We start from the raw sequence: 25696 nt of genomic DNA, 5'->3' as shown, positions 1-25696 counted from the left end.
TGTAGTTTAACAACAGCTGGAGAATCACAGGTTAAGGATTTCTGTTTTAAAGGGGTATTCCATGAAAAAAACTTTTTTTTTTTTCATATCAACTGGCTCAAGAAAGTTAAACAGATTTGTAAATTACTTTTATTAAAAAATCTTAATCCTATCAGTACTAATTAGCTGCTAAAGTTGAGTTGTTCTTTTCTGTCTGACCACAGTGCTCTCTGCCGACACCTCTGTCTGTCTCAGGAACTGTCCAGAGCAGGAGCAAATCCTCATAGCAAACATATCCTGCTCTGGACAGTTCCTGAGACAAGCAGAGGTGTCAGCAGAGCGCACTGTGGTCAGACAGAAAAGAACAACTCAACTTCAGCAGCTGATAAGTACTGAAAGGATTAAAGGACATCTGCAGCGTTACAAACACTTATCCCCTATCCTCAAGATAGGGGATAAGTGTTTGATCGCAGGGGATCCGAACGCTGGGGCCCCCGGCGATCTCCTGTACGGGGCCGCGGCTCTCCCGTGCAGGGGGCATGCCAGCCGCAGCATGACGTTGCAGCCGGCACACCTCCTCCATACATCTCTATGGGAGAGGGGGGGAGGCAGCATTCGTGCCTCCCCCATAGAACTGTATGGGGACGGGGAGGAGACGGGGCGTCACCGTCGACCTCTAGGTCGACGCTACGCGCCTTGGCGCGTTTCCGTATACGGCTGGGAGGAGGGGGCGGGGCTTAATTGCGTCGCCCACACTCAGCCGTATTCGGGAACCGTATTTGAACCAGGGAGTGAACTGAAGCCTCCGGTCGGCTGCGTTTTCGGCCGTATGCGGATTCCCGACCGTAGGCAAAAACGCGGTTGACCACGTTTTTGCCTGCGGTTGGGAAACCACATACGGCCAAAAACGGAGCCGACCGGAGGCTGCGGTTCACTCCGGTCGGCTCATAGACATGCATTAAATACGGTTCCCGAATACGGCTGAGTGCGGGCGCCGCGATTAAGCCCCGCCCCCCCCTCCTTCCAGCCGTATACAGGCACCGAAAGTACAAAACCTGGTGTGAACCCAGCCTAAGTGCTCTCTGATGACACGTGTCTCGGGAACCGCCCAGTTTGGAAGCAAATCCCCATAGCAAACCTCTTCTACTCTGTGCAGTTCCCAAGACAAGCAGAGGTGTCAGCAGAGAGCACTGTTGCCAGACAGAAAACAACAACTCAACTTCAGCAGCTGATAATTATTGAAAGGATTAAGATTTTTTAATAGAAGTAATTTACAAACCTGTTTAACTTTCTGGAGCCAGTTGATATACATATATATATATATATATATATATATATATATATATATATATATATTAAAATAGTTTTTTCATGGAATACCCCTTTAATATTTTTTAATAGAAGTCATTTACAAATCTGTTTAACTTTCTGGAGCCAGTTGATTTGAAAATAAAAAAAAAGTTTTTTTTCATGGAATACCCCTTTAAGGCTCACTAACAATTGTCTTCCCCAGAGAAGAAGTGTGACTGGTATAAGACGTCGTCTACGTAGCAGCACTTACAGAATATTTCTCATGAATTAAAATAATGCACTGGAGCCTCCGCAGTAACATGACATCGCTAAGAATCCGCATTCTCTACAAAAGCCGAACCTTCCTTAATTGATTTATTAGCAATACAACCTGTCTGCGCTAATAAATCACTTTTAAGAGTCCAGCTGCTCCTGCTGCTAATTCTGTGACAATATGAGAAGTGGGGGGATGATCGGGGGATGATGGGCAAAAAGAATAAAAAAAAGTGCTAATGTGCTCCAGATATTGGAATAAAATACTATTGTAGATAAAGTTTCCAAAAAAATGCACCTGAAATCAGTAAGGAGGGGGATGTGTCCATTAAAACAACACATTTACTTTATCTAAGGCAGTGTTTCCAAATGTAGGATGTCTCTGGCTGTTGCAAAACTACAACTCCCAGCATGCCCGGACAGCCATTGGCTGTCCGGGCATGCTGGGAGTTGTAGTTTTGCAACAGTTGGAGGGCCGCAGTTTGGAGCCCACAATCTCAAGTAGTGTTTCTCAACCAGGAGTCCTCCAGCTGTTGCAAAACTACAACTCCCAGCATGCCTGGACAGATACATATACAGAGTCCTGTTAAGTCATGTGACTCTCGGTTACCTTTGGAGCAGTCGGTGCCAGTTTTACCCGCCGGACAAATGCAGGTTCCGTCTATATGGTCACATGGGGCGCCTCCACATGTGCAGGACTCCAAACAGTTCAGCCCGTACGTCCCTGCGAGGCATTCTGTGTGTGAAAAAAATATATATAAACAATCAAAATACAATCATATACTAATATATTAGGCTGCATTCACACCACGTTTTTGCAGTACATTTCCCGTATACGTTTTCAATGTGAAAACCGTACAGAACAGTATTGAAAACCGTATGCCAAAAGATGCATCAGGTTGTGTCCGTTTTGCATCCTGTACGGTTTTATCATTTTTTTTTTCCCGCACCCAAAGCCGTAGTCCTACCACGGTTTTTGGTCCGGGTGAAAAACTGTATTAAACCGTATACATTTTTTTTTTTTTTTTTTAACATGGGAGTCAATGGGAACCGTACAGAACTGTATGTGCGTACGGTTCCATCCTGTTTTCACCATATGGTTTTTGCCTTTGCACAGTTTTTTTTTCTTGGAATTTCAATCAAACAAGTGAAACTTTGTTCAAAATGAAAAGTTAAAACCGTATAAGTTTTTTTCTTAAAAAAACGGATGCAACCGGACATCATTTTTCATACCGTATACGGGTTGAAATTTGTACACGTTTTGATACAGTTTAGGCTGGGTTCACACCACGTTTTTCAAATACGGTAACCGTATACGGTTTTCCGCAAAAAAACGTATACGACCGTATCCGAAACCGTATGCATAGAGAATGCATTGTAAACCGTATTCCCAATGTTGTGTACGGTTGCATCCGTTTTGCCTCGGATACGGTTTTGCCGATTTTTCAAACGTAGGCAAAAACGCTGTCGACCACGTTTTTGTCTCCGGTTGGAAAACCTTATGCGAACCGTATGCGGTTCTTTTAACATTGCTGTCTATGAGAACCGTACACAGAATTTCAGAATACGGTTGCACACGGTTTTTCTAATCCGTTTTTGGAGTTGACACATGCGCAGATTGGAATTTCAATAGAACAATAGTAACTTTATTAAATTGCTGGAAAACTAATTCCAACAAAATAGCAAAACCGTTGTCAAAAACTGATGCAAACGGATAGAACCGTACGGGGAAAAACCGTATACGTTTTAATTTGGAGTCATACGGTTGTATACGGTTGCATACGGTTTTTGCCATACGTTTTTTAGCGGAAAACCGTATACGGTAACCGTATTTGAAAAACGTGGTGTGAACCCAGCCTAAGTCAGGTTTTGAGGAATCCTTTTTTCATCAAAAACCTTATAAGGGAACTGTACTGCAAAAACGTGGTGTGAATGCACCCAGCCTTACACAGCCTACATAGAGAACCCCTGCACATACCACACAAAGCCATAACGTCCATTAAATGGGCTCTCATTAAAACAAATTTTTGCTATTGCACTCCTTATGGTAATTAAAGATTTCTAATATACTTTGTATTAAAAAAATGAAGTTTTCTATGTTTTATTTGTGCTTAAAAAAGCTCCAGAGCACATTTTCCCACATCTCATAAACAGACTTAGGACCGAAGTCCAAACACAGGATGTGCAGCCTGGAGTGCTGAGAGGGGTGTGTCCAGTCAACAGCATATGGCAGAGAGGAGCTATGATTGGATGAGGCTGGACACTCCCCCCCTCAGCACTCCAGGCTGCACTTCCTGTGTTTGGACTTCGGTCCTAAGTCTGTGTATGAGATGGGGGAAAATGGGCTCTTGAGCTTTTTTAACCACCAATAAAACATAGAAAACTTCATTTTTTTTTTTTTTTAACAAAGTATATTAGAAATCTTTATTTACCATAAGGAGCGCAATAGCAAACATTTTTTTATGAGAGTTACCCTTTAAATACTTGTTTTGAAAGGGACAGTCCAGTCTTATCTTTATTTTTAGACTGTCCTATCTTTTTATTTCAAAACGGGACAGAATTGATATTTTTTAGGTTTTTGTGCCGCTGGTCTCTGTTCTTAAAGCCTACAACTATATATGGGGGCATTATGGAGAGGGGGCCTACAACTATATATGGGGGCATTATGGAGAGGGAGCCTACAACTATATATGGGGGCATTATGGAGAGGGGGCCTACAACTATATATGGGGGCATTATGGAGAGGGAGCCTACAACTATATATGGGGGCATTATGGAGAGGGAGCCTACAACTATATATTGGGGCATTATGGAGAGGGGGCCTACAACTATATATGGGGGCATTATGGAGAGGGGGCCTACAACTATATATGGGGGCATTATGGAGAGGGGGCCTACAACTATATATGGGGGCATTATGGAGAGGGGGGCTACAACTATATATGGGGGTATTATGGAGAGGGGGCCTACAACTATATATGGGGGCATTATGGAGAGGGAGCCTACAACTATATATGGGGGCATTATGGAGAGGGGGCCTACAACTATATATGGGGGCATTATGGAGAGGGGGCCTACAACTATATATGGGGGCATTATGGAGAGGGAGCCTACAACTATATATGGGGGCATTATGGAGAGGGAGCCTACAACTATATATGGGGGCATTATGGAGAGGGAGCCTACAACTATATATGGGGGCATTATGGAGAGGGAGCCTACAACTATATATGGGGGCATTATGGAGAGGGGGCCTACAACTATATATGGGGACATTATGGAGAGGGGGCCTACAACTATATATGGGGACATTATGGAAAGGGAGCCTACAACTATATATGGGGGCATACAGAGGAGAGGGGGCCTACAACTATATATGGGGGAATTATGGAGAGGGGGCCTACAACTATATATGGGGGCATTATGGAGAGGGGGCCTACAACTATATATGGGGGCATTATGGAGAGGGAGCCTACAACTATATATGGGGGCATTATGGAGAGGGAGCCTACAACTATATATGGGGGCATTATGGAGAGGGGGCCTACAACTATATATGGGGGCATTATGGAGAGGGAGCCTACAACTATATATGGGGGCATTATGGAGAGGGAGCCTACAACTATATATGGGGGCATTATGGAGAGGGGGCCTACAACTATATATGGGGGCATTATGGAGATGGGGCCTACCACTATATATGGGGGCATTATGGAGAGGGGGCCTACAACTATAAATGGGGGCATTATGGAGAGGGGGCCTACAACTATATATGGGGGTATTATGGAGAGGGGGCCTACAACCATATATGGGGGCATTATGGAGAGGGGGCCTACAACTATATATGGGGGCATTATGGAGAGGGGGCCTACAACCATATATGGGGGCATTATGGAGAGGGGGCCTACAACTGTACATGGGGGCATTATGGAGAGGGGGCCTACAACTGTACATGGGGGCATTAAGGAGAGGGGGCCTACAACTATATATGGGGGCATTATGGAGAGGGGGCCTACAACTATATATGGGGGCATTATGGAGAGGGAGCCTACAACTATATATGGGGGTATTATGGAGAGGGGGCCTACAACTGTACATGGGGGCATTATGGAGAGGGGGCCTACAACTGTACATGGGGGCATTAAGGAGAGGGGGCCTACAACTATATATGGGGGCATTATGGAGAGGGAGCCTACAACTATATATGAGGGCATTATGGAGAGGGGGCCTACAACTATATATGGGGCATTATGGAGAGGGAGCCTACAACTATATATGGGGGCATTATGGAGAGGGAGCCTACAACTATATATTGGGGCATTATGGAGAGGGGGCCTACAACTATATATGGGGGCATTATGGAGAGGGGGCCTACAACTATATATGGGGGCATTATGGAGAGGGGGCCTACAACTATATATGGGGGCATTATGGAGAGGGGGCCTACAACTATATATGGGGGCATTATGGAGAGGGAGCCTACAACTATATATGGGGGCATTATGGAGAGGGAGCCTACAACTATATATGGGGGCATTATGGAGAGGGGGCCTACAACTATATATGGGGACATTATGGAGAGGGGGCCTACAACTATATATGGGGACATTATGGAAAGGGAGCCTACAACTATATATGGGGGCATACAGAGGAGAGGGGGCCTACAACTATATATGGGGGAATTATGGAGAGGGGGCCTACAACTATATATGGGGGCATTATGGAGAGGGGGCCTACAACTATATATGGGGGCATTATGGAGAGGGAGCCTACAACTATATATGGGGGCATTATGGAGAGGGAGCCTACAACTATATATGGGGGCATTATGGAGAGGGGGCCTACAACTATATATGGGGGCATTATGGAGAGGGAGCCTACAACTATATATGGGGGCATTATGGAGAGGGAGCCTACAACTATATATGGGGGCATTATGGAGAGGGGGCCTACAACTATATATGGGGGCATTATGGAGAGGGGGCCTACCACTATATATGGGGGCATTATGGAGAGGGGGCCTACAACTATAAATGGGGGCATTATGGAGAGGGGGCCTACAACTATATATGGGGGTATTATGGAGAGGGGGCCTACAACCATATATGGGGGCATTATGGAGAGGGGGCCTACAACTATATATGGGGGCATTATAGAGAGGGGGCCTACAACCATATATGGGGGCATTATGGAGAGGGGGCCTACAACTGTACATGGGGGCATTATGGAGAGGGGGCCTACAACTGTACATGGGGGCATTAAGGAGAGGGGGCCTACAACTATATATGGGGGCATTATGGAGAGGGGGCCTACAACTATATATGGGGGCATTATGGAGAGGGAGCCTACAACTATATATGGGGGTATTATGGAGAGGGGGCCTACAACTGTACATGGGGGCATTATGGAGAGGGGGCCTACAACTGTACATGGGGGCATTAAGGAGAGGGGGCCTACAACTATATATGGGGGCATTATGGAGAGGGAGAATACAACTATATATGGGGGCATTATGGAGAGGGGGCCTACAACTATATATGGGGCATTATGGAGAGGGAGCCTACAACTATATATGGGGGCATTATGGAGAGGGAGCCTACAACTATATATGGGGGCATTATGGAGAGGGGGCCTACAACTATATATGGGGGCATATAGAGGAGAGGGAGCCTACAACTATATATGGGGCATATAGAGGAGAGGGAGTCTACAACTATATATGGGGCATATAGAGGAGAGGGGGCCTACAACTATATATGGGGGCATATAGAGGAGAGGGAGCCTACAACTATATATGGGGGCATTATGGAGAGGGGGGCTACAACTATATATGGGGGCATATAGAGGAGAGGGAGCCTACAACTATATATAGGGGCATATAGAGGAGAGGGAGCTTACAACTATATATGGGGACATATAGAGGAGAGGGAGCCAACAACTATATATAGGGGCATATAGAGGAGAGGGGGCCTACAACTTTATATGGGGGCATATAGAGGAGATGGAGCCTACAACTATATATGGGGGCATATAGAGGAGATGGAGCCTACAACTATATATGGGGCATATAGAGGAGAGGGAGCCTACAACTATATATGGGGCATATAGAGGAGAGGGGGCCTACAACTATATATAGGGGCATATAGAGAAGAGGGGGCCTACAACTATATATGGGGACATATAGAGGAGAGGGAGCCTACAACTATATATAGGGGCATATAGAGGAGAGGGGGCCTACAACTATATATGGGGGCATATAGAGGAGAGGGAGCTTACAACTATATATGGGGGCATATAGAGGAGAGGGGACCTACAACTATATATGGGGCATATAGAGGAGAGGGAGTCTACAACTATATATGGTGGCATTATGCAGAGGGGGCTTACAACTATATATGGGACATATAGAGGAGAGGGAGCCTACAACTATATATAGGGGCATATAGAGGAGAGGGGGCCTACAACTATATATAGGGGCATATAGAGGAGAGGGGGCCTACAACTATATATATGGGGGCATATAGAGGAGAAGGAGCTTACAACTATATATGGGGGTATATAGAGGAGAGGGGACCTACAACTATATATGGGGCATATAGAGGAGAAGGAGCCTACAACTATATATGGTGGCATTATGCAGAGGGGGCTTACAACTATATATGGGACATATAGAGGAGAGGGAGCCTACAACTATATATAGGGGCATATAGAGGAGAGGGGGCCTACAACTATATATGGGGCATATAGAGGAGAGGGAGCTTACAACTATATATGGGGGCATATAGAGGAGAGGGGGCCTACAACTATATATGGGGGCATATAGAGGAGAGGGAGTCTACAACTATATATGGTGGCATTATGCAGAGGGGGCCTACAACTATATATGGGGGCATATAGAGAGGGAGCCTACAACTATATATGGGGCATATAGAGGAGAGGGAGCCTACAACTATATATGGGGCATATAGAGGAGAGGGAGCCTACAACTATATATGGGGGCATATAGAGGAGAGGGAGCCTACAACTATATATGGGGGCATATAGAGGAGAGGGGGCCTACAACTATATATGGGGCATATAGAGGAGAGGGAGCCTACAACTATATATGGGGCATATAGAGGAGAGGGGGCCTACAACTATATATGGGGGCATATAGAGGAGAGGGAGTCTACAACTATATATGGGGGCATATAGAGGAGTGGGAGCCTACAACTATATATGGGGGCATATAGAGGAGATGGAGCCTACAGCTATATATGGGGGCATATAGAGGAGATGGAGCCTACAACTATATATGGGGCATATAGAGGAGAGGGAGCCTACAACTATATATGGGGCATATAGAGGAGAGGGGGCCTACAACTATATATGGGGGCATATAGAGGAGAGGGGGCCTACAACTATATATGGGGGCATATAGAGGAGAGGGGGCCTACAACTATATATGGGGGCATATAGAGGAGAAGGAGCCTACAACTATATATTGGGGCATATGGAGGAGAGGGAGCCTACAACTATATATGGGGGCATTATGGAGAGGGGGGCTACAACTATATATGGGGGCATTATGGAGAGGGAGCCTGCAACTATATATGGGGGCATTATGGAGAGGGGGGCTACAACTATATATGGGGGCATTATGGAGAGGGGGCCTACAACTATATATGGGGGCATTATTGAGAGGGGGCCTCCAACTATATATGGGGGCATTATGGAGAGGGGGCCTACAACTATATATGGGGGCATATAGAGGAGAGGGAGTCTACAATTATATATGGGGCATATAGAGGAGAGGAAGTCTACAACTATATATGGGGCATATAGAGGAGAGGGAGACTACAACTATATATGGGGTCACAGAGTGAGCCTATGACTATATATATGCAAATATATAGAGGAGAGGGGGTCTACTACTATATATGGGGGCATATAGAGCAGGAAGGGGGTACAAATATATATATAGGGGGAAAATAGGGGACCTAAAACTATATATGGGGGCACAGAGGTGGACCTATAACTTGTTATGGAGGTAATTCGGAGGCCTATGGTGGCACAGATGGGGCTTAAAACTATATAGGGCGGCATAAAGAGGAGAGGAGGGCCTACATCTACATGGGGCACTGAGGGAATCTATAACTATATATGAAGACAGTATGGAGGGACTATAATGTATAAGGGACTACAACTACATATAACATATCACTTGATCTCTGGGCCATCAAAATGTCCTGTTTTTGTCTCAAGGAAATATGGCCGATCTAATTGAAGGGGTTCTCTGCTTCATATCCCTACTTTATAGACCATAAGCTGATTACAAAGAGTCATCAGCCTTGATCTGTGGGGAAACCTGGCAGTAAGTGCTTAATTTCCCTGCAGCGCCACCACAGGGGAAATAAAGCATTACACAGTGCTCGCTCCGATCAGTGGGTTATCGTGCTCTGTAGCTGCTCTCCGCTCTAGAGATGAAGATCCTGAACATAGGAAACCCCTATAAAAACCTAGGGTAGGGTATTAGACTGGGTTTTCTAAAATGGGCAACCCCTTTCACCAGAGGCCTAAGACGTTGGCAACCAGCATAAAATTTGTAACAGGGCCCCCAATTATAGTGCTTCATTTATAGCACTGATCTCCCCTATATGAGACACCTAATGCACCCCTTAGGCTCCTGTAGTGATGCCCCTGCCTCTAACCCAGTCCCAGGGTAAAATCTGTCTCCCTAAGAGAATCACCCCCCCCCCCCCAGGGGCTCTTTCTATAGAGCCATAAAGATCCGGCTGGATGGTCCTTATTACATGATGGATTAAGTCTGGGTCTAGATCGATCCTACTCTCTATGTAAAAACAGCACTAAAGCATTTTAATTGAAATTGTATTACTGGGTCTGGAATACAATCGATGCTCCCCGGATGTGCCGTAAAAGTAAAGAAGCTTCAGGAAAAGTTTTGTTTAATGATTGTATTCAACATAGTGCTCTTCTTTACCATAGTTTGTAGCTTAAAGCAGCTGAAACCCCCTGCAAAACTACAACTCCCAGCATGCCCGGACAGCCTATGGCTGTCCAGACATACTGGGAGTTGTAATTTTGCAACAGCTGGGGGCAAACTGGTTGCAAAGCCTAGCTTAGAGGATGCAAAGCAACAAGAGTGCGCTAAGGATGCAAAGCAGCAAGAGTGAGATGAGTATGCAAAGTAACAAGAGTGAAATCAGGATACAAAGCAACAAGAGTGAGATGAGGATACAAAGCAACAAGAGTGAGATGAGGATACAAAGCAACAAGAGTGAGATGAGGATAAAAAGCAACAAGAGTGAGATGAGGATGCTAAGCAACAAAAGTGAGATGAGGATGCTAAGCAACAAGAGTGAGATAAGTATGCAAAGTAACAAAAGTGCAATGAGGATGCAAAGCAACAAGAGTGCGCTAAGGATGCAAAGCAACAATAGTGAGATGAGGATGCAAAGCAACAAGAGTGAGATGAGGATGCAAAGCAACAAGAGTGAGATGAGGGTGCAAAGCAACAAGAGTAAGATGAGGATGCAAAGCAACAAGAGTGAGATGAGGATACAAAGCAACAAGAGTGAGATGAGGATGCAAAGCAACAAGAGTGAAATGAGGATGCAAAGCAAAAAGAGTGAGATGAGGATACAAAGCAACAAGAGTGAGATGAGGATACAAAGCAACAAGAGTGAGATGAGGATACAAAGCAACAAGAGTGAGATGAGGATAAAAAGCAACAAGAATGAGATGAGGATTCTAAGCAACAAGAGTGAGATAAGTATGCAAAGTAACAAAAGTGCAATGAGGATGCAAAGCAACAAGAGTGTGCTAAGGATGCAAAGCAACAAGAGTGAGACGAGGATGCAAAGCAAAAGCAACAAGAGTGAGATGAGGATGCAAGGCAACAAGAGGGAAATGAGGATGCAAAGCAACAAGAGTGAAACGAGGATGCAAAGCAACAAGAGTTAGATGAGGATACAAAGCAACAAGAGTGAGATGAGGATACAAAGCAACAAGAGAGATGAGGATACAAAGCAACAAGAGTGAGATGAGGATAAAAAGCAACAAGAATGAGATGAGGATTCTAAGCAACAAGAGTGAGATAAGTATGCAAAGTAACAAAAGTGCAATGAGGATGCAAAGCAACAAGAGTGTGCTAAGGATGCAAAGCAACAAGAGTGAGACGAGGATGCAAAGCAAAAGCAACAAGAGTGAGATGAGGATGCAAGGCAACAAGAGGGAAATGAGGATGCAAAGCAACAAGAGTGAAACGAGGATGCAAAGCAACAAGAGTTAGATGAGGATACAAAGCAACAAGAGTGAGATGAGGATACAAAGCAACAAGAGAGATGAGGATACAAAGCAACAAGAGTGAGATGAGGATAAAAAGCAACAAGAGTGAGATGAGGATGCTAAGCAACAAGAGTGAGATAAGTATGCAAAGTAACAAAAGTGCAATGAGGATACAAAGCAACAAGAGTGCGCTAAGGATGCAAAGCAACAAGAGTGAGATGAGGATGCAAAGCAACAAGAGTAAGATGAGGATGCAAAGCAACAAGAGTGAGATGAGGATGCAAAGCATGACGAGTGAGATGAGGCTGCAAAGCAACAAGAGTGAGATGAGGAAAAAAGCAACAAGAGGGAAATGAGGATGCAAAGCAACAAGAGTGAAATGAGGATGCAAAGCAACAAGAGTGAAATGAGGATGCAAAGCAACAAGAGTGAAATGAGGATGCAAAGCAACAAGGGTGTGATGAGGACGCAAAGCAACAAGAGTGAAATGATGCAAAGCAAGAAGAGTGCGATGAGGATGCAAAGCAAGAAGAGTGCGATGAGGATGCAAAGAAACAAGAGTGCAATGAGGATGCAAAGCAACAAGAGTGCGATGAGGATGCAAAGCAACAAGAGTGCGATGAGGATGCAAAGCAACAAGAGTGCGATGAGGATGCAAAGCAACAAGAGGGAGATGAGGATGTAAAGCAATAAGAGTGAGATGATCTCCACAGGCAGCCAGAACCCCCAGCAAAATTACAACTCTCAGTCATTGGCTGTCGTGTGCATGCTGGGAGTTGTAGTTTTGCAACAGCTGGAGACACAATGGCTTAAAGGATGCAAAGCAACAAGAGTGCAATGTTCTATACAGGCTTCCCCCGCACCCCCTTCTAGGACAGATCACCTTAACACCCCCTTAAAACAACAAATTTCCTCCAAATTCTTCAGTTCGATAAATGTCTCCACTATCTGCTGCTTTATGGATCACAAGATGCTAGGTCAGATAGGTCAGACTATGTCCAGGATCTCTACTTGTAGATCCGTAGCACCTAATGGTTGTATCTAAGCTAGGTTTGTGTTTTTGTTTTTGTTTTTTGTAAAGAAAATCTGTCAGCTGTAATTCAAGTTCTAACCTGTCGACCTTGTTCAGCCCCGTTTACACTATGGAGAATCCATGCAGAATTTCTTCATGGAAATTCTGTGCAAATTCCCACTTGACTTGTGATCAACAGGAAAAAAACTTTTTTTCTTCTGCTAATCCCAATTAAACTTTTCAGGTGTAAGTGTTTCCCAGTTAACCTTTTTTTTTTGTTTTTTAGCTTTGAGCTGCACACATTTTGCCTTGCCTTTAGATTCTTACTTGTTCTACACAACCATTGATTTCAAAAGGTTTTTGTGAAGCTCAGTTCTGACAGATTTGAATTCCAAAGAGGTTTTACCAAGCCTCTTCGCTTCTCTGCTTGACTGATAGTCAGCTGGAAGCCAAGCCCTGTTTTCAAATCTCATTCCTGCTCTGTGCAAACTAATTGTGCTCAGGTGTGAGATTTAAAAACCGGGCTTGGCTTCCAGCAGACTGTCAATCAAGAAGTGACAGGGATAAGAGGGGAAGCGAGAAGGCATTAAGCCCACAGCACTTCAGGGGCTTGGGAACACCTTTGCACCAGAGAATAAAAGCTTTTTTCTATGTTACGGAAGCACAGAAATATATATTAAAGATACAATATGTCTTATTGTCCTATCTCTCTGTGCTTTAAAAGGGGTAAACTATTTATTATTATTTTTTTCCAAATCAACTGGTGCCAGAAAGTTAAGCAGATTTGTAAATTACTTCTATTAAAATATCCTTATCCTTCCAGTACTTATCAACTGCTGTATGCTCCAGAAGAAGTTGTGTAGTTCTTTCCAGATTTTTTAATAAAAGTAATTTACAAATCTATATAAATTATAACTTTCTGTATTGAAACTTTCTGGATTTGAAAAAAAATAAATAAAATGCTTTTATTCTCTGGTGCCAAGAGTCAAGTGAAGTACTGAGGACTGGAACGCCTCCTCACTCTGCTCCCTGTCTCTGCTGGATTGACAGTCAGCTGGAAGCTGAGCCCTATTTTCAAATCTTCACACAATTTGTTTGCACAGAGCAGAAATGAGATTTGGAAACAGGGATCGGCTTCCAGACGACTGTCAATCAAGCAGGAACAGTACAGTTAGTATTGCTGCCTGGTGCACCTATAGCTTTTGCTGTCCTCTCTTTGTTCCCCCTTTTTGCACCTTCAGGACATTATTTGTACTTCTCCACTACCCTGCAAATTTTTAACTCCAACCATCCCTAAGGTATACACAGATGCTGATCCCTTATACATATCCCAACCCCCAAAATCGATCTTTTACATGATTTATTCTACAGTTCTGAAAAAGACCCCAGTAACCGGACTGCCCGTCATAGCTCGATTGTGGCTGAGCTGATATCTGAGCACCTTGTGAGGGGTGAGGACCCAGTACATTCGGGTAGAGATCCTCTTTAACGTTATGAGCATTACATAAAGATGGCGTTACCTTGGTCACAATTCTCCCCGTGGTATCCAGGTGGACACTGCTTGAGGCACTTGCCGCTCGTGTGGTCACATGGTACACCTTGCTGGCAGGTGCACTTATTTTTGCAGTCAATGCCATAAAATCCCGAGTCACACTCTAAAAAAGCAAAAAAAATCCTGTGTCATATCCTGTGTCTTTCTGTGGCCTCAAAACTGGGGTGCAAAACTACAACTCCGAGCATGCTGGTAGTTGTAGTTTTGCAACAGCGGGGGCACACTTGTTGCAAAGCACTGGCTTAGAGGATGCAAAGCAACAAGAATGAGATGAGGATTTAAAGCAACAATAGTGTTATGAGGATGCAAATTAACAAGAGTGAGATGAGGATGCAAAGCAAGAAGAGTGTGATGAGGATGCAAAGCAAGAACAGTGGGATGAGGATGCAAAGCAACAAGAGTGAGATGAGGATGCAAAGCAACAAGAGTAAGATAAGGATGCAAAGCAACAAGAGTGAGATGAGGATGCAAAGCAACAAGAGTAAGATGAGGATGCAAAGCAACAAGAGTGAGATGAGGATGCAAAGCAACAAGAGTGAGATGAGGATGCAAAGCAACAAGAGTGAGATGAGGATGCAAAGCAGCAAGAGCCTGATGAGGATGCAAAGCAGCAAGAGCCCGATGAGGATGCTAATCAACAAGAGTGAGATGAGGATGCAAAGCAACAAGAGCCTGATGAGGATGCAAAGCAACAAGAGTGAGATAAGGATGCAAAGCAACAAGAGTAAGATGAGGATGCAAAGCAACAAGAGTGAGATGAGGATACAAAGCAACAAGAGTGAGATGAAAATGCAAAGAGTGCTGTCCGGGCATGCTGGGAGCTGTAGTTTTGCAACATCAGGGGGTCCACAGTTGGATATCACAAGTGTCAAGTTACAGTAAAAGCAACCACTTAATCAGTAGAAAATCGCCTTTTTTAAATGGACGCCAAGTGTCAACTTTAAAGGCGCCATTTTATTTCTTATTCTGAAGAGTTTTTTTCCCTTTTAATACGTACTGATTTCGCAGGACGCCCCCTGGTAGCCGGGCTTACAGGCGCAGGCCCCGTCCCTTTTGCTGCACTCCAGCGTGTTGCTCTGAACACAGATGCACTCTTTCGAACAGCCGGGCCCATACGTCCACTTTGGGCAAGCTACAGAATAGAAGATATAAGTCAGAAATAAGACACGGATCAACACCTGCAAAATTGCGCATGCGGTGTGTTTTTTATTTTTCAACACGAGCGGAGATTCCGTCAGGCGGTAGGACCATGGGGCACTGCGGCGTCACCACTGATGACTATGCAGTACTCATGGATTTCCGCGCAAAGAATGAATGTGTTCTTTCTTTGCACGGAACAATTTCAGTTGCGGAATTGTCCGTTGCTGAAATTCCGCAGTGTGAACGGGTTTTGCGGATGACCCGTTCACTCTGATGGGAATGTTCACCGCGCGGAATTCCACTCACGCAGTGTGAACATACCCTTAGCTTGTTTGGTCGGCTAGAAGCCATCTCTCCTGATCCCTTCATGCACGCTCGGCTCAACAGAGTGAGCAGCAAGTGTTTTCATTGGCAAGGGGGAGCCGCTGCCAGACACCTCTCTGATGGCGTCATATCTCCTAGAGCAGTGTTTCCCAACCAGGATACCTCCAGCTGTTGCAAAACTACAACTCCCAGCATGCCCGGACAGCCGAAGGCTGTCCGGGCATGCTGGGAGTTGTAGTTTTACAACAGCTGGAGGCACCCAAACACTGTCCTAGAGAAAGAAAACGATTGGGCATCTGAAATCCAACATGTCCAAGTGTTCTAAAAACCCGACATACTGTATGTACAGGGGGCCTCACCTAGGTGGCAGTAGCGCCCGTAGAGTCCGGCCTCACACAGGCAGGCTCCGTGGATCTTGTGGCACCGCCCCTTGTTGGCGCAGTTACACTTCTTCTTACAGTTTTTACCATAATATCCTTTTGGGCAACCTATGAGTAAAAGACAAAAATAATCGACCTCTATGACGTCAATGTCCACGGCCGCGTCCACCATTCACTGGATCATTACGGTGTAGACCCCCTTACCGTCCTCACAGAACTCCCCGCTCACTCCTTGGGGGCAGCGGCACTGGCCGGTGATGGCGTCACACGTTCCTCCGTTTTTACAGTTACATTTCTGGCTGCAGTTTAGACCGAACGTTCCTTCTGGGCAAGCTACAAAAGAGGAAGGAAGTGGTATAATGAGGGTTAATGGAGCCACGTGGCCTGAGCCACGTCTGTAACAAAATAAGTCGGCCATATTGTAAGGGATACAAGGATTGTCCAGCAAACTGACGGTGCAATCAAAGGATGTATTCTTATTGCGTTAGACGTACAACCTTACAGTGCGCCGACGCATTTCGGGTCTCGTTATAAAACAATAGTGCTAGGTACCGCAATGGAAGAGACACGCCAATGACTACAGAGAAGTGGTCTCCAAATTGTGGACCTTCGGCTCTTGCAAAACTACAACTTCCAGCATGCCCGGACAGCCGTTGGCCACAGTTTGGAGACCACTGCTATAAAGGGAGCAAACAAAAATGTTTTTGGCTCTGATGCAGCTTATTTTTTTACATGGTTTAATCCTGTGCACCCAGAATTGGCCAGAACCCCCCTTTACTGCAAGCAGGGCCGGCTCCACCTATTGGCAAAATAGGCAACTGCCTAGAGTTCCCTCTTGATGGGGGCGCCATTCTACCCTCCGCAAGAAAATCTTTTCTCTGGGTCCTGACAGCCACAAAACTGTCACCCCAGTAGTAAGGCGATTACATGAGGAGGGGGGTTTGTTACAGTGTGTCACCCCAGTAGTAAGGATATTACATCACGAGGGGGTTTGTTACAGTGTGTCAGCACAGTAGTAAGGAGATTACATCACGAGGGGGTTTGTTACAGTGTGTCAGCACAGTAGTAAGGTGATTACATCACGAGGGGGTTTGTTACAGTGTGTCAGCACAGTAGTAAGGAGATTACATGAGGAGGAGGTTTGTTACAGTGTGTCACCCCAGTAGTAAGGTGATTACATGAGGAGAAGGTTTGTTACAGTGTGTCACCCCAGTAGTAAGGAGATTACATGAGGAGGAGATTTGTTACAGTGTGTCACCCCAGCAGTAAGGTGGGGCGTGTCAATGGGAGGAGTTAAGGGCGGCAAAATTCCTTGCACCAGCCCTGAAAGAAAGTTGGTACTGTGGTCGGTTCAATGGAAACTCCTGTGACTGCTGGGATGTGTAGTAATTCCGGACTTTTGTTCAGCTTCAAACATAGCACTGAAGGGTTAACACTGCCAGGATGGAAGCATTTTACATCCCCATGAGGGGTGCAACCGTGCAGATGCTTCCCGTCCGCCATATCATGTGAGTCATTAACCCCTTAACAAACGCTGTAAAGACTCTACCCCCCCCCCCCCGCTAACCTACGTATTAGTTTTTTAAACTCCGAATAAACTTTTTATTGTTTTTGCACTATAACAAATTATAAGTTTATATAACTAGCATTGTGTATACTATATAGGCTCCGCTCACATTAGGACTCGGCAATGCAAATATCGGCAGTCGGGATGTTAACACTTTAAATGTCATAATCTCCATCATGCTAAACCAACCGTAAACTCGTTCCACCAATGACTTCAAAGTATGTCGAACGACCTATAAACACGACTCCCAGGTTCGGCGGTGAACACACGAGCCAATGAAAGCAAACACTCCGCGAGGCTGGAAGATTTATGAGCCCCGGCGCGACGAGAAAACAATGGCGTCCGTGTAACATGATAATGGCGAAATGACTGCAATATATACATGAAGGGCGCATGAGTATACGGGATCCGTCCACTTGTGGCGTCATCTTTTGCGCATACTGTACTGTAGCAGCAAGAACTATGCCAATACCAGGCCCTACTATGCTCCAGTCCAGTATTTCCTAACCAGTGCGCCTCCAGCTGTTGCAAAACTACAACTCTCAGCATGCCCGGACAGCCTTTGGCTGTCCGGGCATGCTGAGAGTTGTAGTTTTGCAACAGCTGGAGGCACCCTTGTTGGGAAACACTGTTCCAGTCAGATCCAAAGCACAATGCTGATAGACCGTATTTGTAGAGCTTTATAATAGTCTAATCTGTATTTGTTATCATACGATGTCCCTGCATAGACATAGAGTTACATTATAACAAGCTGTCTTGGCTGTAGCCACCACTAGAGGGAGCTTCCTGCATACGGTTCTACTATTTAAAGGGGTACTCCAGTGGAAAACTTTTTTTCTTTTAAATCAACTGGTGCCAGAAAGTTATACAGATTTGTAAATTACTTCTATTAAAAAATCTTAATCCTTCCAGTACTTATTAGCTGCTGGATACTAAAGAGGAAATTCTTTTCTTTTTGGAACACAGAGCTCTCTGCTGACATCACGAGCACAGTGCTCTCTGCTGACATATCTGTTTATTTTTAGAACTGTCCAGAGTAGGAGAGAATCCCCTTAGAAAAACATATGCTGCTCTGGACAGTTCCTAAAATGGACAGAGATGTCAGCAGAGAGCACTGTGTTCCCAAAAGAAAATAATTTCCTCTGTAGTATTCAGCAGCTAATATGTACTGGAAGGATTAATATTTTTTAATAGAAGTAATTTACAAATCTGTTTAACTTCCTGGCACCAGTTGATAAAAATAAAAATCCATCGGAGTACCCCTTTAACACAGTGTATAACTCTATGCTGTAAAGCTCCCTCTAGTGGTGGCAGCAGGCACCAAATATAGCTTTCTTTCTATGCAGGGGATCTGGAACTCTATCACATCTTAAATTGGTTGTCTGAGTTAAAATTATTTATCAGCTATGCACAGAAGAGGGTATAAGTGTCAGATGGTGGTGGGGGGGTGGGGGGTCAGACCACTGATCTGGAGAAAAGCACCCCAAATTATTATTGTGAATGGAGCAGCAGGTCGCACATGTGCGCCATTGCTTTGTTTTAGTACAACCACACAGAATAAATGGAGCGATGCTGTGGATGCGGGAAACACAGCTCCTATTCATTACACAGACTTGGAGGCCCTGTCCTGAAGTGGGGTCCCAGTGGCCGGACCCCAATGATCTTACACTTATCCCCTATCCTGTAGAGGGTTTATTTTTTGCAGGACTTTTAGTCCTCCTAGGGAACATGACCATAAGTTCGATTGTACAGTACACTGCAATACTGATGTATTGCAGAGTACTGTCATTTTTCTGATCTACTAGCACAACCTGTCTATGGCCCCTGGTAACTTGTTATAGGTTTACAATCATATGTCAGGCCTGTACTGCTTTCTCTACCCCCCTGACTGCCGTGAAAACTCAAGAGCACCCTGCAGAGGAGGGAGGGTAAATATTTGACGGAAGAGGACTCTATTTAACCACCTAGATACTGTGCTATAGAGAGTTATCTTCTATCCCAGCTCCTGGCAGTGGATGTCATCTGTAGTTCCCAGCCAGCACCCATCATTTATGGAGCAGGCTCAGCTCCTGACAGTGGATGTCATCTGTAGTTACCAGCCAGCGCCTATCATTTATGGAGCAGGCTCAGCTCCTGACAGTGGATGTCATCTGTAGTTCCCAGCCAGCACCCATCATTTATGGAGCAGGCTCAGCTCCTGGCAGTGGATGTCATCTGTAGTTATCAGTCAGCACCCATCATTTATGGAGCAGGCTCAGCTCCTGACAGTGGATGTCATCTGTAGTTACCAGTCAGCAGCCATCATTTATGGAGCAGGCTCAGCTCCTGACAGTGGATGTCATCTGTAGTTACCAGCCAGCACCCATCATTTATGGAGCAGGCTCAGCTCCTGACAGTGGATGTCATCTGTAGTTACCAGTCAGCACCCATCGTATATGGAGCAGGCTCAGCTCCTGACAGTGGATGTCATCTGTAGTTACCAGCCAGCACCCATCATTTATGGAGCAGGCTCAGCTCCTGACAGTGGATGTCATCTGTAGTTACCAGCCAGCACCCATCATTTATGGAGCAGGCTCAGCTCCTGACAGTGAATGTCATCTGTAGTTACCAGCCAGCACCCATCATTTATGGAGCAGGCTCAGCTCTTGACAGTGGATGTCATCTGTAGTTACCAGTCAGCAGCCATCATTTATGGAGCAGGCTCAGCTCCTGACAGTGGATGTCATCTGTAGTTACCAGCCAGCACCCATCATTTATGGAGCAGGCTCAGCTCCTGGCAGTGGATGTCATCTGTAGTTCCCAGCAGGCACCCATCGTATATGGAGCAGGCTCAGCGTCTGACAGTGGACGTCATCTGTAGTAACCAGCCAGTGCCTATCATTTATGGAGCAGGCTCAGCTCCTGGCAGTGGATGTCATCTGTAGTTCCCAGCCAGCACCCATCGTATATGGAGCAGGCTCAGCTCCTGACAGTGGATGTCATCTGTAGTTACCAGTCAGCACCCATCATTTATGGAGCAGGCTCAGCTCCTGGCAGTGGATGTCATCTGTAGTTACCAGTCAGCACCCATCATTTATGGAGCAGGCTCAGCTCCTGGCAGTGGATGTTATCTGTAGTTACCAGTCAGCACCCATCATTTATGGAGCAGGCTCAGCTCCTGACAGTGGATGTCATATGTAGTCACCAGTCAGCACCCATCATTTATGGAGCAGGCTCAGCTCCTGACAATGGATGTCATCTGTAGTTCCCAGCCAGCACCCATCGTATATGGAGCAGGCTCAGCTCCTGACAGTGGATGTCATCTGTAGTCACCAGTCAGCACCCATCATTTATGGAGCAGGCTCAGCTCCTGACAATGGATGTCATCTGTAGTTCCCAGCCAGCACCCATCATTTATGGAGCAGGCTCAGCTCCTGACAATGGATGTCATCTGTAGTTACCAGTCAGCACCCATCGTATATGGAGCAGGCTCAGCTCCTGACAGTGGATGTCATCTGTAGTTACCAGTCAGCGCCCATCATTTATGGAGCAGGCTCAGCTCCTGACAGTGGATGTCATCTGTAGTTACCAGTCAGCACCCATGATTTATGGAGCAGGCTCAGCTCCTGACAGTGGATGTCATCTATATTTACCAGTCAGCACCCATGATTTATGGAGCAGGCTCAGCTCCTGACAGTGGATGTCATCTGTAGTTACCAGTCAGCACCCATGATTTATGGAGCAGGCTCAGCTTCTGACAGTGGATGTCATCTGTAGTTACCAGTCAGCACCCATCATTTATGGAGCAGGCTCAGCTCCTGACAGTGGATGTCATCTGTAGTTACCAGTCAGCACCCATGATTTATGGAGCAGGCTCAGCTCCTGACAGTGGATGTCATCTATAGTTACCAGTCAGCACCCATGATTTATGGAGCAGGCTCAGCTCCTGGCAGTGGACGTCATCTGTAGTTACCAGTCAGCGCCCATCATTTATGGAGCAGGCTCAGCTCCTGACAGTGGATGTCATCTATAGTTACCAGTCAGCACCCATCATTTATGGAGCAGGCTCAGCTCCTGACAGTGGATGTCATCTGTAGTTACCAGCCAGCACCCATCATTTATGGAGCAGGCTCAGCTCCTGGCAGTGGACGTCATCTGTAGTTACCAGTCAGCGCCCATCATTTATGGAGCAGGCTCAGCTCCTGACAGTGGATGTCATCTATAGTTACCAGTCAGCACCCATGATTTATGGAGCAGGCTCAGCTCCTGACAGTGGATGTCATCTATAGTTACCAGTCAGCACCCATGATTTATGGAGCAGGCTCAGCTCCTGGCAGTGGACGTCATCTGTAGTTACCAGTCAGCACCCATTGTATATGGAGCAGGCTCAGCTCCTGACAGTGGATGTTATCTATAGTTACCAGTCAGCACCCATGATTTATGGAGCAGGCTCAGCTCTCTTTCCTAAATCTTCAGGTGTCAGGAAGGGGGTTAAACATGACCAGACATGGCTATTTCCAAACCTGCAGATGACACAATATAGCATGCATAAGTTCTTTACTTGTGTGTCTGGATGTGTCCAAGCAGGACCTGGTAACAGTGGTGTACCTATAGGGGTCGCAGAGGTCACAGCTGCAACTGGGCCTAGAGGCCCCCTCACCTGACTGCTTCTACATGACCTGCTAGTATCTAGTTTTATTGCTTCGCAGTATATGGAGGTCTGGGCGGTCACAGAGGGGTCACATAGGTCAGAGGTCATGAGAGTGAAGTCTTGAAACAAGTGGTTGCACTGACAGGAGAAGAAAAGAGGAGAACTGTGAGTGTGTTAACCCCTTCCTCCTCACATATGGTAACTGCCTATGTTGTTTACCAAGTTGGGTTAAATGGAACGGAATGTAACGAATGCTTTTTTCACACTGCGGTGGTTGACCACGCCCCCTCTCGTGACAACAATGCCACGCCCCCTCAACGGAGGTCAATGGGAGTTCACACCCCCTCCCATAGAGTTGAATTGAGGGGGGGTGGCTGCGACATCATGAGGGGCGTGGCCGACCACCGCAGCACGAAAATAGCGTTCGGAACATTTAGTTCCGAATGCTGGCCAGTGGAGTACCCCTTTAAAAGTAAATCATCTTCAATATACAAATTTGTTTTACTCATCATAACTATGGCCAGGACCAGACTAGCATTACAGCTCCAGGCCCCCCTCTCCAGCTCTCCTGCCATCCTGGGGCAGAATAGATTTAATATAGAAAAGAATAATGACAGCAGCATGTGGTTAAACAGGCACATAGGTCTGCAGGGGCCCGTAAGTAGCTCCCCATTGATTCTGTCTGAGCCAGCAGGAGTAGGGAACCAGGTATTGTCTGACTATGTGTTTGGAGAGAGAGGTGAAGAGCCGCTGCCAGACTCCTCCAATGACCGCTTATCTCCCCATATACAAAAGGATATCAAGTGGAACCTAGTATATCTATAAGACAACATACTGGGGGGAGAGCCCATGAACCTAGTTAAGCCCTTGCCTTGTAGTAGATTTTCCCTTGTTCAACATACAAAAAAAAAAAGTCAACAAAAATATTTGCACTGGGCACCCGAACAATTCCCATAATTCCTGATAAACCCAACACCGACACCACAAAGAGACAAGAACCAAAATCCAGGTCTCTGGAACTTGGCAGCAAGGAGATTTACATTGAACAAGAACCAAAATGTCTTAAAATGTAAAAATAATCTCCAGTTCACACAACGTCTTCCAAGGAGCGGAATATAATATCGTTCCTATTTATAAACATGGAAAGTGTTGAGAGGCCAAGGTGGTAACCAATCAGAAGACAGAACTGGATTCATGGGGCTCCGGGGCCAAAACCAAAGCAACAGACTGATAGGATCCAGATCTCCAACCAGACGGACCAGTCACTTGGCTTCTTCAGGATGGAGCCTGTGGTGATGTGGCAAATTCTTACCGCAACGTATCAAGTAACACATCAGAGTCAATAAATAACTATGGATGAACTTAAAGAGATATTCTGGCTTTATACATCTTATCCCCTATCCAAAGGATTGGAGATAAGATGTATGATCGCGGGGGTCCTGCTGGGGACCCCTGCGATCTCGGTGCAGCCCTGGCATTCTGTGCTGGGCGCTGCCTCCGAGACGGAGACGTGATAATCATGCTCCCTAGTGACATCATGCCACGCCCCCTACATTCATGTCTATGGGAGGGGGCATCATGCCCCCTCCCATAGACATGAATGGAGGGGCGTGGCGTGACATCATTAGGGGCATGTCCATGATGTCCCATCCCCGTCTCGGAGGCAGCACCCGACACAGAATGCTGGTGGCTGCACCGAGATCGCAGGGGTCCCCCGCAGTGGGACCCCCACGATCATACATCTTATCTCCAATCCTTTGGATAGGGGATAAGATGTATAAAGCCAGAATACCCCTTTAATCCGCTCATCCGCCCACTGTAGAGTTTGTCAATAAAGGAGAAGGCTGTGTTGGTGAAAGGTACCGGAGTGAGGCACCATCAAGACTCACTAAGATTTAGGGGTACCAACTACATTTGTCAGTGGGGGTGCATGGAAACATACAGGCAAAAAGTATGCAAATCAACTCTCCTTCTCCAAAGAAAATTGTCTGTCATCTATAGCCAAAGCAAAGCCTTTTCCAAAATTGGAGGGGTACTCTACTTAGGGTCACACTACTTTAAAATGTTTCTTCTATCCACAGGATAGGGGATAAGTGTCTGATCATGGAGGGTCCAACCGCTGGGACCCTCCGCCTCTCCTGAATGGTGCCCCACCTCTCCTCGTGCATGGAGCAGGGTCGACACACCCTCCATGCATCTCTATGGGAGAACTGGAGATACACGAGCGTGGCGTTGGTATAAGAGGTCAGGATAAGAAGTCGGGATTATAGGTCAAGATATAAGGACGTGATATGAGGACAGGATATGTGGTCGAGATATAAGGACAGGATATAAGGACGAGATATCAGGTTGGGATATGGGGACGGGATAAGAGGTCGGCATAATAGTTCTAGATATAAGGACGTGATATGAGGTCGAGATTTAAGGACAGGAAATGAGGATGAGATATCAGGTTGGGATATGAGGATGAGATATCAGGTTGGGATATGAGGACGGGATAGGAGATCAGGATATGAGGTCGGCATAATAAATCGAGCTATAAGGAAATGATTTGAGGTCGGGATAGGAAGACGCAATATTGGGTTGGGATATGAGGACGGGATATGACCTGGGGATATAAGGATGGGATATGAGGTCAGGAAAGCAGGATGGGATAGAAGGTGGGGAAAACTGGGCAACACCAGGTAGTCTAAAAAAAAAAGAAGGATGTTCCACTACAAAAAGCAAAATAACAAACTGTAACTCCCCTTCCGCCACTCCCTCAATACACCGATATCGCTCTTCTGTCTTCTGGGCCCGGTCTTCTTCTGCATCCTGGGGCCCGATGTGTCACAATGTGCTCAGCTTATCACTGGCCGCAGAGATGCCCCGTATCAGCTGGTAATACTATGAGCGCAGTGTCATATAATGGGCCCGGGCAGCAGGGAGAAGGCGGGGCCCGGGCTCCTTACATGACACTGTGCTCAGCCTATCACCAGCTGAGGCGGACATTTCTGTGGCCGGTGATAAGCTGAGGGCAGTACGACACATCGGACCCCAGGATGAGTTACAGTTTGTTATTTTACTTTTTGCAGCCCAAGCACAATGGATAGGAAAAAAGTTTCGGCAAAGTACTCATTGAAATTTCAAGCAGGATTATGGAGACAAATAGGCAATGCCCCATGGGAGATGAAATATGCAAATTACCTCTCCTCAAGAAGGAAGAAAACTCTCCATATGGGGTGCAAAGGTTACAATGTGTCCACGTGTAAATTCATACGTC

At 45.9% G+C, this 25696-nt stretch overlaps 1 protein-coding gene across 2 annotated transcripts in view; it reads right to left on the bottom strand.

Moving 5' to 3' along the window:
- MEGF6 (multiple EGF like domains 6) overlaps window positions 1–25696 on the bottom strand; it is a 447412-nt gene that overhangs the window by 60251 nt on the left and 361465 nt on the right. For both annotated transcript variants that reach the window (XM_056544570.1, XM_056544571.1), the window contains 5 exons: window positions 16442–16570; window positions 16217–16345; window positions 15391–15525; window positions 14362–14496; window positions 2153–2278 (listed from right to left, as the gene is read on the bottom strand). In XM_056544570.1, coding sequence (XP_056400545.1) covers window positions 2153–2278; window positions 14362–14496; window positions 15391–15525; window positions 16217–16345; window positions 16442–16570 — 654 coding nt within the window. The remainder of the gene's footprint in view (window positions 1–2152; window positions 2279–14361; window positions 14497–15390; window positions 15526–16216; window positions 16346–16441; window positions 16571–25696) is intronic.

Source organism: Hyla sarda, chromosome 10, assembly GCF_029499605.1.
Source record: "Hyla sarda isolate aHylSar1 chromosome 10, aHylSar1.hap1, whole genome shotgun sequence".
NCBI lineage: Eukaryota > Metazoa > Chordata > Amphibia > Anura > Hylidae > Hyla > Hyla sarda.
Note: the sequence above shows the minus strand (reverse complement) of the source record. Positions and strands in the feature narration are given on the sequence as shown.